Source organism: Gopherus evgoodei, chromosome 7 (genome assembly GCF_007399415.2).
Source record: "Gopherus evgoodei ecotype Sinaloan lineage chromosome 7, rGopEvg1_v1.p, whole genome shotgun sequence".
In the NCBI taxonomy this organism is placed as follows: domain Eukaryota; kingdom Metazoa; phylum Chordata; order Testudines; family Testudinidae; genus Gopherus; species Gopherus evgoodei.
Window position 1 is genome coordinate 125,637,547 of NC_044328.1, and position 14,219 is coordinate 125,651,765.

At 39.5% G+C, this 14,219-nt stretch overlaps 1 protein-coding gene across 5 annotated transcripts in view; it reads right to left on the reverse strand.

Annotated features, from left to right (window-relative positions):
* Nucleotides 1-1,357: 1,357 nt before the first annotated feature.
* The window catches only part of ATXN7 (ataxin 7), a 128,997-nt gene continuing 116,135 nt past the window's right edge, over nt 1,358-14,219 (reverse strand). For all 5 annotated transcript variants that reach the window (XM_030571334.1, XM_030571333.1, XM_030571335.1 and 2 more), the window contains 5 exons: nt 12,502-12,767; nt 11,352-11,550; nt 10,106-10,227; nt 6,364-7,303; nt 1,358-4,758 (listed from right to left, as the gene is read on the reverse strand). In XM_030571334.1, the coding sequence (XP_030427194.1) occupies nt 4,741-4,758; nt 6,364-7,303; nt 10,106-10,227; nt 11,352-11,550; nt 12,502-12,767 (1,545 nt within the window). In that variant the 3' untranslated portion in view covers nt 1,358-4,740. The remainder of the gene's footprint in view (nt 4,759-6,363; nt 7,304-10,105; nt 10,228-11,351; nt 11,551-12,501; nt 12,768-14,219) is intronic.

Below are 14,219 nucleotides of genomic sequence, written 5' to 3' on the forward strand. Positions count from 1 at the left end.
ACCAAAACTTATGCCCCAGTCCTGCAAACTTACCCACGTGGGTGGACCAGCCTCATCAGTCTCCATCTGAGTCCATCCACCGATCAGCTTGCAGGCTCAGGGCTTTAGATATTGAGTGGGATACAGAACTGCTCACTCAGGCATATTCTCATCACCATCAATGGGAGATTTGCCTGAATAAGGAGTGCCAGCTCCTATTTCGGAGGCCATTTCTATTGATTAATGTTCTATGAATAGGTATGTTGATAAAATCAGAATTCTGCCACACAATATTCCATGCCTAAAGTGAAGCGATGAATTATATTCTGGTAACCCTATGCCCTGGTATCTTTCTGTATTTTTTCACTGCACAAACGTATTTTTAAAATAAAGAAATATTGTTCAACACGCTACATTTTGTATTTCAAAACAGAAATATTAAAAAGCATCTTCCAATCATTCTACTTACACTCCATAAAACAAGAATCTTAAATAAGCCAACTTTCTGTGAGCAGGGAAAGTACTTAGACATTTCTCAAGAATATACCAAAGCAAACAAGGTTGTACTTTTTAAAGGATCGGATGCTACCAGCCTCATGTACATGGGGGGTAAGGGCTGGCAGACTCGGACCCAAAGTAATTCTCTGAAATTAGTTCACTGAGGCACCAATATGGATGTCTACCTTCAATGCTAAATTGTTTTGCTTGGTACTATAATGAAGCAGAAACATATAATGTATTTCATGCAACCAACGTCATTTATTGAAAAAGCCTAATTTTATTGCCTTGTTTAGTAACATCTGTTTGTGTAATTTTTTTATGAAGCAAAGCACAACTTTTTCTTATAAATAGTATAAATTATTTTATTTACAGAAACTTGTTACAAAACAAATAGACTATATATTTATTTTTCTTTTAAATATCCAAAGTAATTTTTCTATCCCATGACATTTGTTCATGTTCTATACAGCAGCCACCACAAAGTTCAGCTGATCAGATGCTCTTGATTATGTATACAAAATTATCAAACTATTCACACATTTTACACAGGAGATTGCTTTTTAGAACCAGGCTCAACACTGAGCAGGATACTTTCGAGGCCTACATTCACACTGACATTATGTAGTGCTCATTTTTAAATTACCTTTCAAACGTAAAATATTTCGCACAAAATGTAAAAATGATTTTCTGCTCAACAGTGAAAAGTTAAGAATTTTTCAAGCCCGATTCCCTCCCCCAGGACAGAATGAGCGAGAGACAACAGAGATTCCTTGGCAAGAGAACTCTTAGAGGAAGACAACTGCCGTAGAAATGACATTTGGAAATCACACATTTTTTTAAATTGTTTTAAGAGGTACTTATCTGGTTTTTTTGTTTGTTTTTTTGTTTTTTTTCCTGGAATACAAAATATTTTCAACATTCTCTTTTTCTAAACTATATCGTTTAAGAATGAATAACCAAAAAAAGGAGACAGTTCTGTAAATTCCTGTTCGAAAAAAATATTTAACCCTTGGCATTATTTTGAGATGCACGATTAAAGGGCTTGTTTCAAAACATGTTATTCTATTTAAAATGTTTTACAAAAATCACCAGCATCAGTCATTTTTGTTTTTTGAACCTCTTCTAATTAAAATTTTAGAAATATATAGGTGGAAAAAGCAAGCTCCAAAATTTCAACTGAACATTCAAGTCTTTTAAGGAGAAGCTGTTTAAACAGTCTAAGCTTAAAACTAGTTATATCAGGCACTTTCAGTTTTTCCATTAGTTTTAAACCACATGAGACCCATACAAATGTGTGTGCGGACATGCGCACACACACACATACACACACACACATATATACACACACACATACACACATACTAAAAAAAGAGAAGCAGAGTGTCACTTAACTAAATGTAGTCTTCTGGGAATCAGACAACTGATAAGCAATGCCATCTAGGCCATTTAGACCCTGATCCTGCAATCAGATTCTTGCGGCAGACCTCTGCATGGATCCAATTGCAGGATCTTGGCGTTAGTTTGTGGGTATCCACTCCCAAGACACTAAAAGGGACACAACTTTCACAAAACAAAGGCATCCCTTAATTTGCAAAGTAGGCATGTTACTATTAACTTGGCAGTGAACCACTTCAAATTATAAAAAAGGTATTTGCTATTTTTATTAATTAATAAATAAATACTAGATGATCTCAATTGTACCAAAACTGGATATAAGAAAAAAAGACCTGTGCAAAAATACATATTTAAATATGTACAATCAATTAACAAAATATGTCTTCTGAAATAGGGATACTTCAATATTTATAATAGAACAAGAAATTCCAAAATAAAGATACAAAAGTATGTTTTTTGTATAATTCTTTGTTCATCATTGCAGCAATATTTTAGGTTAAGAAAACTGCAGGAGTCATAACGAGACGTTGGAAAGCCTATAAAATTGTATCTCTTAAATTACTACGAAAATCTGTCTAGAAACAACCCAGCCACTGCAAATTCAATTTTGCAAGGTAAATTAATTTTAAGCTTCCTTAATTATTTACAGTAAGAATTATGAGAGACAATAAAAGCTTCAGGAACCGTTGTCTGTTTAGAACCAAGATCTAACCTGTAATATTTAAGCAGGTTTGTACTCAAGGGCAGACGAAATTTAAGATGGCCTCACTTCCTAGTCCCAATAGATTAAAACTACGAGCCCTAATGCATATGTAGTTAAAACCCGGCCGTACATGAAGCACAGTGATTAAATACTAACTTTCAAATGTCTGCATGGTTTTGAATGAGCTTTGACTTGCCATTAAGCTTTCAGATCAACATAATCTTTGCACAACTAAAGATGTTCCATCACTTAAAGCCACAAAGGTTGATGAATATACATTTCTGTTCACCTGAAATGTAAGTCTATCCAACCAAATTGCACTTGTGACTGAAATGTGGGGGTGAAACCTTGGCACCACCGACTTCCATGGGGCCAGAATTTCACACCCACTGTGCAGGAAACAATCCTTTCAATTGGGCATCATATTACATCTTCAACTTTTTGTTCCTGAAATACAGTTAGTTTATGTTTGCATAATAAACATCTGAAGTGTTTTTTCATGGTGACCATTTATATAAACTCAAAGCTAAAGTGTCTGCATAGAGGCTTGCTTTTGTTTTGCGGTACATAATAATTCTGCAGCAAGGTCATGTTAACTTGGAAACGTGAACAGGTAACCAACCAACCAGCTGTTGCTCTTAGTGGCTTGAGAATCCCTGATGTACGATTTGCCACCAAACTGGGGAGAAGAAGGCTAGACTGCGTGAATAATTTGATAGGCTCAGATTGTCTGATCTCAGCAATATCTGGTGCCCCTTTAAGGCAAAAGAGTATATTCTTGATTTAGAAGTTGTTTTCCTTTACTCCACCCCTTAACAAAGGTTCAAGTAAAGTCTCAAAATTCACTGTTAAAAAGCTTACTGAAAATATGCAAATCAATTACTTTATAATAATGCTAAAGCCCTTTAAAGGATTTCATTTTTGAGATGTTTTTAAACAAGATAAACTCTCTCGTGAAAACTGACCGTCTGACTGTAACATAGTGCAGTATCTTTACTCACAAAACATCTGTATCTGAGAAAAAGATGATAGTAACCCATCCAGGTGGATTTAAAGCTGAACTCAGCTGCTAACTAGCATCTAGTGCAGCATTCTGAAATATCTGATTGTGGGTAGCTGAAAGCATGACAAGGCTTAATGATTTGATTACAAGAACAAGGCATAAACTAACTGAAAAGCTTTCAGAAAATCTTTAAATATTTAAAATATTTAGTTTTAAAAGGGCTGTTTGTACAGGCCGGAAGGTACAACCAACCTAATTCAAACTAGTAGAGTTCTTCTTTAAAGTAACAAAGGCTTCTGGTATACAGTATAGGTCAAAAAATATGTTCTTTGGGAATAATTTTATAGGTTATTTGCCTTTGTTAATTGATACTTTTGCATTCTGATTTCCTTCATCAAAAGAAATTAACAATTTTTACTTTCTTTTGCAATAGAATCTTATTCAAAACAATAATCGCTTTTCCATCAGGTAGAGTACAACATTATTTTTATATTTGTTTTTCGAACAATGGCCTCAAACAAGTTTTAAAAAGTTTTTGAAACTCCTGACAGCTTCTTATCCCAAATTACTTGCAAAAGGCTGGGCAAAACACAGACTATTTAGTTTCTGAATTGTGCTATTTTTGTGTTCCATTAAAGGAACACTGCTATAAAAACACTAAAGCCATATTCCGTTCTTGAGGGCTTCTTTTCATTGTGCCTAACACCTTGCACCCCCGCTGGAGGGGTTCTTTCAATTGACAGCGCCTGTTGGGTGGCTAATAACCTACAAAAGACACCATTAGCATAAAAAGAGTCCACAGTAATGGCTGTCCCCAAACATTCTTTTGCCAGCCAGTCTATGTCAAATAGCGGCAAGATGACGTACTCCTGTAGGTAAAATCTCACAGATTTGTAGCAAGCAGTCCAGACCACTGTTAACACTGGTAAGAGCAATTATGTGGCTGAACTTCATCCAGTGTCCATTTACAATATTCACTGCTACAGACATGGCTTCAGGGAAATTCCTTGTTTGAATGACAGTCCAGTAGATTTCCACACCTGAGGACCATGGGAAGCTGGGATAACTCAAAGGCATCTTGGAGTCCAGAATTCCAGATGGAGGTTTTGCTTATAGTGAACGTTGTCCAGTTCTTTTCTCACCGCGGCATATTCAGCTATCAAGGACGAGCCTTTGGCTTTCAAACAAAAAAGAAAGCTGTGTAAGCAAGCATGTTGTAATAGCTACAGTAAAGGCCACATCAGGCAAGACCTTTCTGCACAGCAAGAGAACACGTCAGAGGGAGTTACAAGGCACCAGGTAGCATTAGCAACAGCCAGTTGGCTTGTTTGCATCTGGAATTCTAAAGTCTCTGCCTTCCTAAGTAATTGTGCCCTCCAATTACCCTCCTAAGTGGCTGACTTGTATCGTAGTCACGACAACAATAATCAGAAGCACTAAGGTGTGACTTTCCGCATTTCTTAAACCTATACATTCAATTTAATTATTTCAAAAGCAGCTTTTTCCCCCCTTAGGTTTCTGAGTTAAATAAAAACCGTCAGGAAGTATCAAAAGTGAAAGTTTCCTAGAGCAATGATGGCTGAGCCGTATTATCCACAGATAGTCATTTCTTCTCCCTTTACAGTATGGACACTAAGCGTACAATGGCAATGACAGACCTGTTCTTTGGAGGAAAGTGAAAATTCAGAAACCTGTCTAAGATGGACCTTTGTGAGCTCTTAACATTTCAGTTACACGAACTTTCGCAGTAACACGGAAAAAAAGCCAAGGGGGGAGGGGCTTGTAGGACTGGCAGAAATAGAAAGACATCGTCAATATTTCAGCACAGTAGAAAACATAGCATGGGGAACAATCGTAAAATGTCAGGGATCTGGATGATCTGATAAATCTTCTCCATATCTAGCTTCTCGGAGTCTATTTTTTAGTCTCTTTCAAGTGATCTTCCAACCTATTTCTCATAGTTTTGCAAAAACCGCCTTATCTGATTTTTCTCTGTTATTTCCCACTCTTCTCCTCATGACCCCACTATGCATGGCAAAATAGGTTTTAAACAACACATCCCTTTCAATGTGGTTCTATTTTGAGAAGAAACAATAGGACCCTACTCACTCACAAGATCTGATCCCTTTGTGTTTTTCTTGTAATTTCTGCTGGTTTTAAACTAACAAAAGTAATTGTTAACTACTCTTTTCTCCTGTTCATACTGCAGAGCCAGTCAATAGAGCTGTGGGGAAGGGAGCTGTATTTTACTGCAGCTGAGTTATAATCAAAATGGTTAACTATGTTCTGATTATAGAATGCTTATTGTTGTGGATATGGAAGTCAGAAAGATTCCAGCCTGACTTTCAGATACTTGGCTCAGTTTTCAAGGCTGACACTCAGGAAAAATATTTTTACTTGTGAAGTGAGTGAATTTCATCTGGGAGCAATTAGGTAATAATTACGGAACCCATTATGCCACTTTTAAACCCAACTTTTCAGAGTAAAACCACACTTTAAAAAAGTGGATTTGTTGTAATAATCCAATAGCAACAGATTCACAGTGAAAAATAGTTCCAAAAGAGTAACGGTCAAATAGGAAAACAGATACCCACCTTTCACTAACAGAGTGTCTAGAATCAACTAGTCAACCTAAAACAGGACACGACCTAGGGGTCCCTTCTGGCCTTAAACGCTCTATGACCAATATACCCATGTGCAGTCAGCTGTGCAAGTCTGCAGAGTCTAAAGCTAATCTATCAAGCCTACGTCAGTGAAATATCTTTAATACAAACTGTCATACCTGATGAAGAAGAGAATTGTTCATCAGTCCCTGTGTCCCTGTGATTGCACTGGTGTGTTTTGCATGAACATTGTTCACCGGTGGCAATTTGGCAACCTTGTTTGATTTGCTGCTGTTTATGCTGCTTGAACTAGGTGAGCACTTTCTTTTCTTTCCTATGAATTTGTCCAGGGAAGTGTGTGCATGTGAAAAACTGCTGTGTGAATTTACAGTCACTTCACTGGCCTGATGAACAAATGGCCCTAAGGAAAGAGTGGAATCGCTACTGTTCATCATCACACTCATTCTTTTTATCGATTCTGCAGGGCTTCCAGTAGGAGGGCCCCTCCCTGATTGGTCATGTTTGAGGCTACCAGAGTTAGCTTTGCTAGTCATACAATTGAGGCCAACACTGTGCGACGAACATGTCAGCGATGAATGATAAGAGGTCCCAGAGTTAGCCACACAGTTTTTCCTAAAGGACTCTGTGGAATGAGACGAAGGTGCTAGCAGTGCGGAACTGGTTTTACGCTTCTTTCCTGAGCCGCCGCTGCTACTGTTGCTATTGGTACTGTTACAGTTGGCGCTGCTAGCAGAAGACTCCTTAGGTTTAAAAGACTTGCTGGATTTTAATTTCTGAAGTTTGCTGGGCATAGGTGAAGGTACTGAGGAAAGCACTGTAGGTGTTGAAGGGGACGAAGACACTTGTCTTGATTGCATACTGCAGACAGGGTCCACTGCACCCAGCTGAGAAGGATTGGCATTTAGTGTAGTTCCATGTGGTGGGACTGATTTACTATTAAGAGAGACACAGGAAGGAGAAACCAATGTTGGTGATGACATAACCGTGCTGGGTAAAAGGAAACCTGCGGCACTGACACCATACTGTGACGTAGGCGTGGAGTTTGTCCAGTGTGGAGCACGAAGAGACGCCGTGTTGCTAGATGCTGGGGGAATTTTCCTAGGAAAAAAAAAAGAAGAAACGGTTAGTGTTCTTTGTGCACTGACAACAGGCTCCTGCGTTAGAATAATTATATTTGCATTTGTTCAGTGCAAAAACACTAACATTATCAAACCCTAAAGCATTTTGATAAATTAACCCAACTACGCTGGAAACAACTGAAGTACTGCTTAGTGATCCTATCCCTTTGGTGGATGGATATGTGGTTACTTATCTGTAACTGGAGTTCCCTAAATATGACTGACTGCTCTTCTGGGTGAGACTTTCAAAAGTGCTCACCATTGGCCTAACTCTGCTCCCACTGAAATCAATGTGAGTTTTATAATTGACTTCAATGCTGAGTTCCCTCTGCCTCATAGATCTTAAGCCATGGAAAGGCATCAAGTCACTAGGGGTGTAGTGCCCTGAAGCAGTAACCTCGGAATTGCAAAGGAGGCTCCAGGACAGTTCTCAGCACCAACTGTGATGCCAACACCAAGAGCTTTTGCGGAAGTGTTTTGTTGAGAGGTGAAGAGCAGGACGCTCCGTTTTATGAGGAGGTGCCACAGGAGCCTTTTTGACCCCAGAAGGAGAGGGAAGCAAATAGAGAAAGAGATCATAAAAGAACTGCTCTCACTGCAACAAGCTTTAGTGACTGGGCTGGAGCTGGCACCATTACGGGCTCTGGGATAGCTTGAGCAGTGGGAAATGATGACTAAATGGGACCTGGATCCAGTCCAACCAAACAGAACACCCCAACTAAACAATTCAAGTGCTCATGACACTCCTGCTCGCCTTGCCACTGTCTCCTGCTCCCAAGTCCCCCACAATCGATACGAAATACCCTTTACAGCAGTGGTCTCCAACCTTTTAAAGCACAAGATCACTTTCTGAATTTAAGTGCAACCCAGGATCTATCCTGCCCCTTCCCTGAGGCCCTGCCCCACTCTCTCCATTCCCCCCTCCCTCCATCACTTACTTTCCCCCACCCTCACTCACTTTCACCCGGGCTGGGGCAGGGGCTAAGGCAGGCTCCCTGCCTGCCCCAGCCCCACAGTGCTCCCAGTACTTTCATGTGGCCCCTGAGGGGGGGCACGCGAATCCATGTGCTGCCTCTCCGTGTAGACACCACCCCCGCAGCTCCCACTGGCCGCAGTTCCCCGTTCTCTTGAACTACTGGTTGATGACCACTGCTCTATAGGGAAACCTGGAACCAAGTTGTGTGGGTCCAATAAGACCCATCTTAATCTAGGGCCTTGATAATCTGCCCCTAGCCTTGAGGATTATTCAAGATGAGTATGATGTTGAATGCTTTTTCCTAAATTCTGTATACTACACTGCCAGCCTCATGCCAGGAAAAATCCCGCACTCCCCAATTATTTCCATATAACCTGGCACAAAGCAAACCTTTTGAACACAATTTACCTATTGGTGAAAAATGTCTTTGCTCCAAACACATATACTACAGAAAAGCTCATCTTTGAAAAACAAAGATATCCCCACTGTCTCAACCTATTTTTTCCAAATCAGAGAGAATGTCAGTCCCCAAACTCCTCAGACAGGAAATCCATCGGTCTCAAAGAGCAATGCCAGATGCACATTAACTGTTACAGGAAATAAATGGGGACTAACTGGCTAGGCGGTAGCACTGCTGAAAAGGATCACAGAGTTACTATCCTCTTTATAACAGCCTGTTGCATATCTGAAGACTTATCAGGTCATTCGTCCTCCCTCCCCCGCCGCCCGTCGTCTTGTCTCAAGACTCAACATGGCCACTAGTTTTAAGTTTTCCTCATAAAAGGTTTAGAAAACCTGACCTATCATTTTTGTTGCTCTCATCTGGACTCTAAACAGATTTGGAAAACTGGGTAAAGTGTGGACACAATACTCTGGCTGAGGCCTCACCAGTGCTTAGTAGGGGAACTGACTCATGTTCAATTTATGATACACTAAACCATCAAAGAGCTCCAAGTGCACTGAAGGTAGGACAAGAAGTGATGAGCACAAGCTGCAGCGAGGGAGCTTTAGATTAGAAATTAGGAAAAACTTCCTAATTATGGAGGATAGTTAAGCACTGGAACAGGCTTCCAAGGGAGGTTTTGGAATCTCTATCACTGGAGGATTTTTTGGAGGCTGCACAAACACCTATCAGGGATGGCCTACGTTGACTTGGTCCCAATCAGCACAGGACGGTGGACTTGACCTCTCGAGGTCCCTTCCAGCCCCACATTTCTATGACTAATAATTACAATTCATCACAAACCACAACGCTAAGAAAATTTAATATTGAAGCTATAAACAAATTAAACTACTAAAAATATTAAGAAAACCAAAGGTACAGAAAACAGAGATGGGATAGAAAGGTACAATTTGGATGTAGAACATGGATTCAAAATTAATGTTTGAGGGTGAATCATAATTAGGGGTTGAGGTACTAGAATTTTAGAAACTGCTCAAGAGATCTCATTTCCATGTTCAACAGGAAAGCACAAGTTGTCAGCCATCATATTGCTTTAAAAAGGATCCAGCTACTCTCAGCTCAGCACAAGAACACGAAGAGAGCAGATCTGTGGGTACAGTTTTATGAAGAAGTAAAGACTACAGTCTCCTGGTGAATGTAACTCAATCTCCTCCTATTCTCCAGAGGACAGTTCAAATGGAGCTGTTGCTCACATTTACCATGTTACTGGAAGGTGCTAATTTAAAAAGAGGTCTTTCATGAATTGTTATAACAACAGAAAAGCCATTTTTCTCTCAAGCTTTAACCTATTTGTATGATAGCAAGAATAATAATTAAAAAAAAACACTTTCATTTCTACTCACTTCCACATCTGTGAATTAAGGTGCTTGTCCACCATGAAGTTAAGTGCACATCGGATATGGTTCCACCGCTTATCAAACACGTAATAACCTCTTCCAATTTGCCGGCTACCAAATGTGCAAAACTGAAAATACAGATTTTATTTTGGTGTTTTCTAATTTTAATAACCACTCTCTAAATAATCAAATTAACACACTTCATTACAAACCAATAATATACAGGAAAAGTCTAAGGACCTAAGATGGCAAACATGTACATTAGGACTATGATCCTTATGGCCCAAAAAGTATGTTCAATATATATTCCCAAATAGCTCAGGCCCAACCCGCAAGGAGGACCATCTTTCTCTCTCTGAGATGCTGCCACCTAAATTAGAGTCACCTTGATTAAAGAGAGGGGGAAAGCGGTAGGTTTTTTTGTGTTTTTTTTTGAGGGGCCATTAGGTTTACAACCTTCTCCCATATTTGCTCTGACACTCAGGCCATGCTGTACGGACTATGTGACAAGGCCCTGAGGTTTACGGGGAAGCTTCTTTTGCTCTGAGGCCGAGTCTTGTTGGGAGACAGCTGCTGGTTTTTAGGTGAACTGGTTTTTTAAATTTTGTCAAAGGCAATTAGGATAAGATATACATTATATGCAGGATAAGATGTACCTTATATAACTAAATAAATACGTTCGTTCTCTACAAGAAATTGCTTGCAGTCATTTCAAATCTGTTTTTAATGATTCCACTAAAAGATCTAGAAATTAAATTACATCACATGCACTAATATTTTAGTGAATTTTTTTTTTTTTTTGCTTTTGGAAACACAAGTATGCCACATGTACCAACTGCTGCCAAGATTTCCATATTAAGCCGTGTTACTGCAAGCCATTATTTCTATGCAAAAATAAGGCTAGCACTGTGATTTACAAACAGAATACTGAAAGTGTTATTAAACCATACCACTATTTTGCGTGTACCAGTTCCACATCTACCCTCTTCTCAAAACACTTTAGAAAGTTTCCGCTTCCACCTCCAATATCTGCGGCATTTTGATTTCTCTTATGTTACAGTGGAGATCTCTCAGAATGTGTTTTCATAGCACATTTACTCTGATAATTATGACTAAAGCTTTCCTACCTATTCTGTAACAAACACATTTTCCTGTGGCATGAGAACATTTTAATGGACACCCCAGAAATACACTGAAAAACCGTAATCGCTTTGTTCACATATTCAGAGCCAGTAAAGGATGTAGAACATACAGCGGCTGGCTGAGGATGATGACCTGAATAACGACAATCCAGTTTTTCAACATGTTCTTCTTTTTCATCACACTCTCCCTCATCACTGGATAAACGGGATGCTGGCTCAGCTGCAGGCAAGGGGGGGTGTGGAGATTCATGGACCGAAAGAGAGTCACTAGGGGCATTTCCGCTGTGCTGGGCTGGACAGCCTGGAGGCCTTGACAAGGAAATACATGTGAAAGGTATTATTGAACAAAGGCTACATTAGTAGGAATTACTTATGCCTGGAATTTTTTGCTTGTATAGAAAGGCACTTTTTTTCTAAACTCAGGTTTTCCTTTCTGTCATAATACCAGTATTTCAGAATCCTTTTAACAGTTACGTTTCACAACTCTCCAGGAAAAGGAGGAATCATTATATCCATTTTGCAGATGGGCAAACTGAGACACAGAAAGATTAAAGTGGCTTTGTCGAGGCCACTCAGCAAGTCAGTAACAGAGCCAGAAATAAAAACAATAATCTAGTCCCAACTCCTAGTCCCCAACCACTTCCACCAGCTACTCCCAACCACTAGATTTTCAGTTGTCCCTTCGTTTTCTCTCCTCTAGAAACTGCTGGGTATTTTTAAAAGCTGGTAACCTACTCATTAAACAAAGGCATCGCCTTCACACCATCCTGACTTACTGCTATACCGGATCCAGAGGTAATGCTAAACTGGATGCCTTAAATTAATTTACTGTTGAAATAACTTCTTTATTTTGCATTCACTTCCTTCTCCTCTGTACTCCTAAATCACATTTCTATTCATCCATTGCCACCCTGCTGGAGCACCAACACTGAATAGCTGCTACAGAATGGAGCTTCTGGTATGCATTTTCTCAAGCCAGCATTTATCTCCCTGGGTCACCCATCATGGCTTCTTGTTAGAAGAGCAAGAGATACAGCTCCCCTCAGATTAAGGAAGGCTATGTCTACACTATAGGGCAGTGCAGACATAGTCTAAGATCCAGTGTGGAGTTTTTCAGTGAGCAATCACCAAGCACAGAGCAAGAGCCCTCGGGTTGCGAATGAATCTGCATTTCCCATGTGGTAGCACTCATTGCCACCAACCCATCAGGTTGCTCCCCAGACTAATTTCACACATGGTGGATAAACAGATTTCACTTACCTTGGAAGACTGGGGGGGTGAGGTTTGGGTTTATTAGGTACTAAAGGCTTTGATTCTGTAGGAATAAGTCCATGAGAATTTTGGTGCAGCTCCTGGGAAGTTTTAGAAGGTGAGGGATGTGGTTCCCTGAGAGGGGGCATCTGCTGATGATGATCCGAATGTCGAAGCAATTCCTTTTCCCTGGTTTTGCTTTTGTGCTCGGCTAATAACAAATCAAATCGTTTTCTTCGACCCTGTACAGCCCTCCGCTGGGTTAAGGAATGTGTCTGCAAATCAAAGCATCAAGCATTAATCCAAGGCAATCTGATTTGCGGAAATTAAACACTCAGCTATCTAACAGGTCTAGAACAGAGGAAATAAAGCAAGGGATGACTTTTACAAGAAACGTAAAGATGGTCTAATGAGTGTTCATAGTCCTATTCGCTAAGCCAATGGTAATTAAAGTTAATGCTCTCTGTCGAAGGTCTAAGAAGCCTTGAGTTTGAAATTCAAGCCTTTTTTAATGTCCCACTTTCATTACTAATACAAGAATACTACCTGACCATTTATTTTAAATCATGAAGCACAGCACACCATCTTCTCTTAAGAGAAAAGTACCTTTTTTTAATGTTTATCTGTGGGAATATTGAGCATAAGATGTAAAACATACTTTTAAATAAAGAGTACTAAATTTAAAAATCTTGTAAATGGCTTTGCTTTTCCAAACTAATGTATTCCCGGACACCTACTGTATGGTAATGGATATTAAAACCACAAAGAAACACAGCAGAATCAACTATCACAACTCCAACAAAGCAACAACATTCAGAGGTTAAGATGATACTATATCAGGTTGTCCCACTCCTGAAAGATCCTGATCACCCAGTGGTTAAATACATGTAGCGCAAAATATATATGCAGTAGGATAAAAGATTGTTTCCCTTGTTTACATGTGCTAAATTCATTCCCAAGGCCTTTCTTTCACACAATTTGAAGGGCTCAATAATTTTTATTTAGTGTGGGAGTAAACAAGCCTATTTTCCACCTTAGTATTAAGCTCTGAAAATATATGAAAACAATATTTTGAGAGGAAGTAGAGTGGAAGGAATTTCTATGGGATGCTCTTATTTTCTTTAAAGCTTTTAGTTTATTTCCCTACTGTACAATCCTCCTTTGGGAGAACAATAGCTTTGCCCCCTGTGTTTTCAAGGAGGCATTACCTTCAGGTTTTCTTCCTTGTCATTAAAATCAGTTATGTCTACACTGGTTCCAGAGGTGGTTTATTTGTTAGGTAACTGGTGGTCCCTCTGCTGGCAGCACAGCTGCTGTGCAGGAGCAGAGCTAAATATTTCAAGATCACATGATTCATGTCTTTACTTTCTGTAACTTCTCAGGGACAAGTGATCGCTTTTGTTCAAATTGATGTTTAAAGCCTGGGTTCACAGACTGTAACTTTTAAAAAGATGTTTTGTGTATAGCGTTTGACCTACTAGACAGAGGCTCTTTAGATAAGGACTTCTCAGAAAAAGAGTTGAAGCAATATCAAACTACAGTCCAAGGAGGCAGCATCATCTGGGTTGATACAACCACCTTCTAAAATCTGCTTCAGACTTGGTTATCCTGTGGAAAAAATTTTGCTTTGTCTAGGTCCCTTATAAAGCAGTGACTATATTTTTAATTTCTTTGTGATGGGTGCATTTTTTAAAATTAATCTTTATAGCCAAAGACACATACCCCAA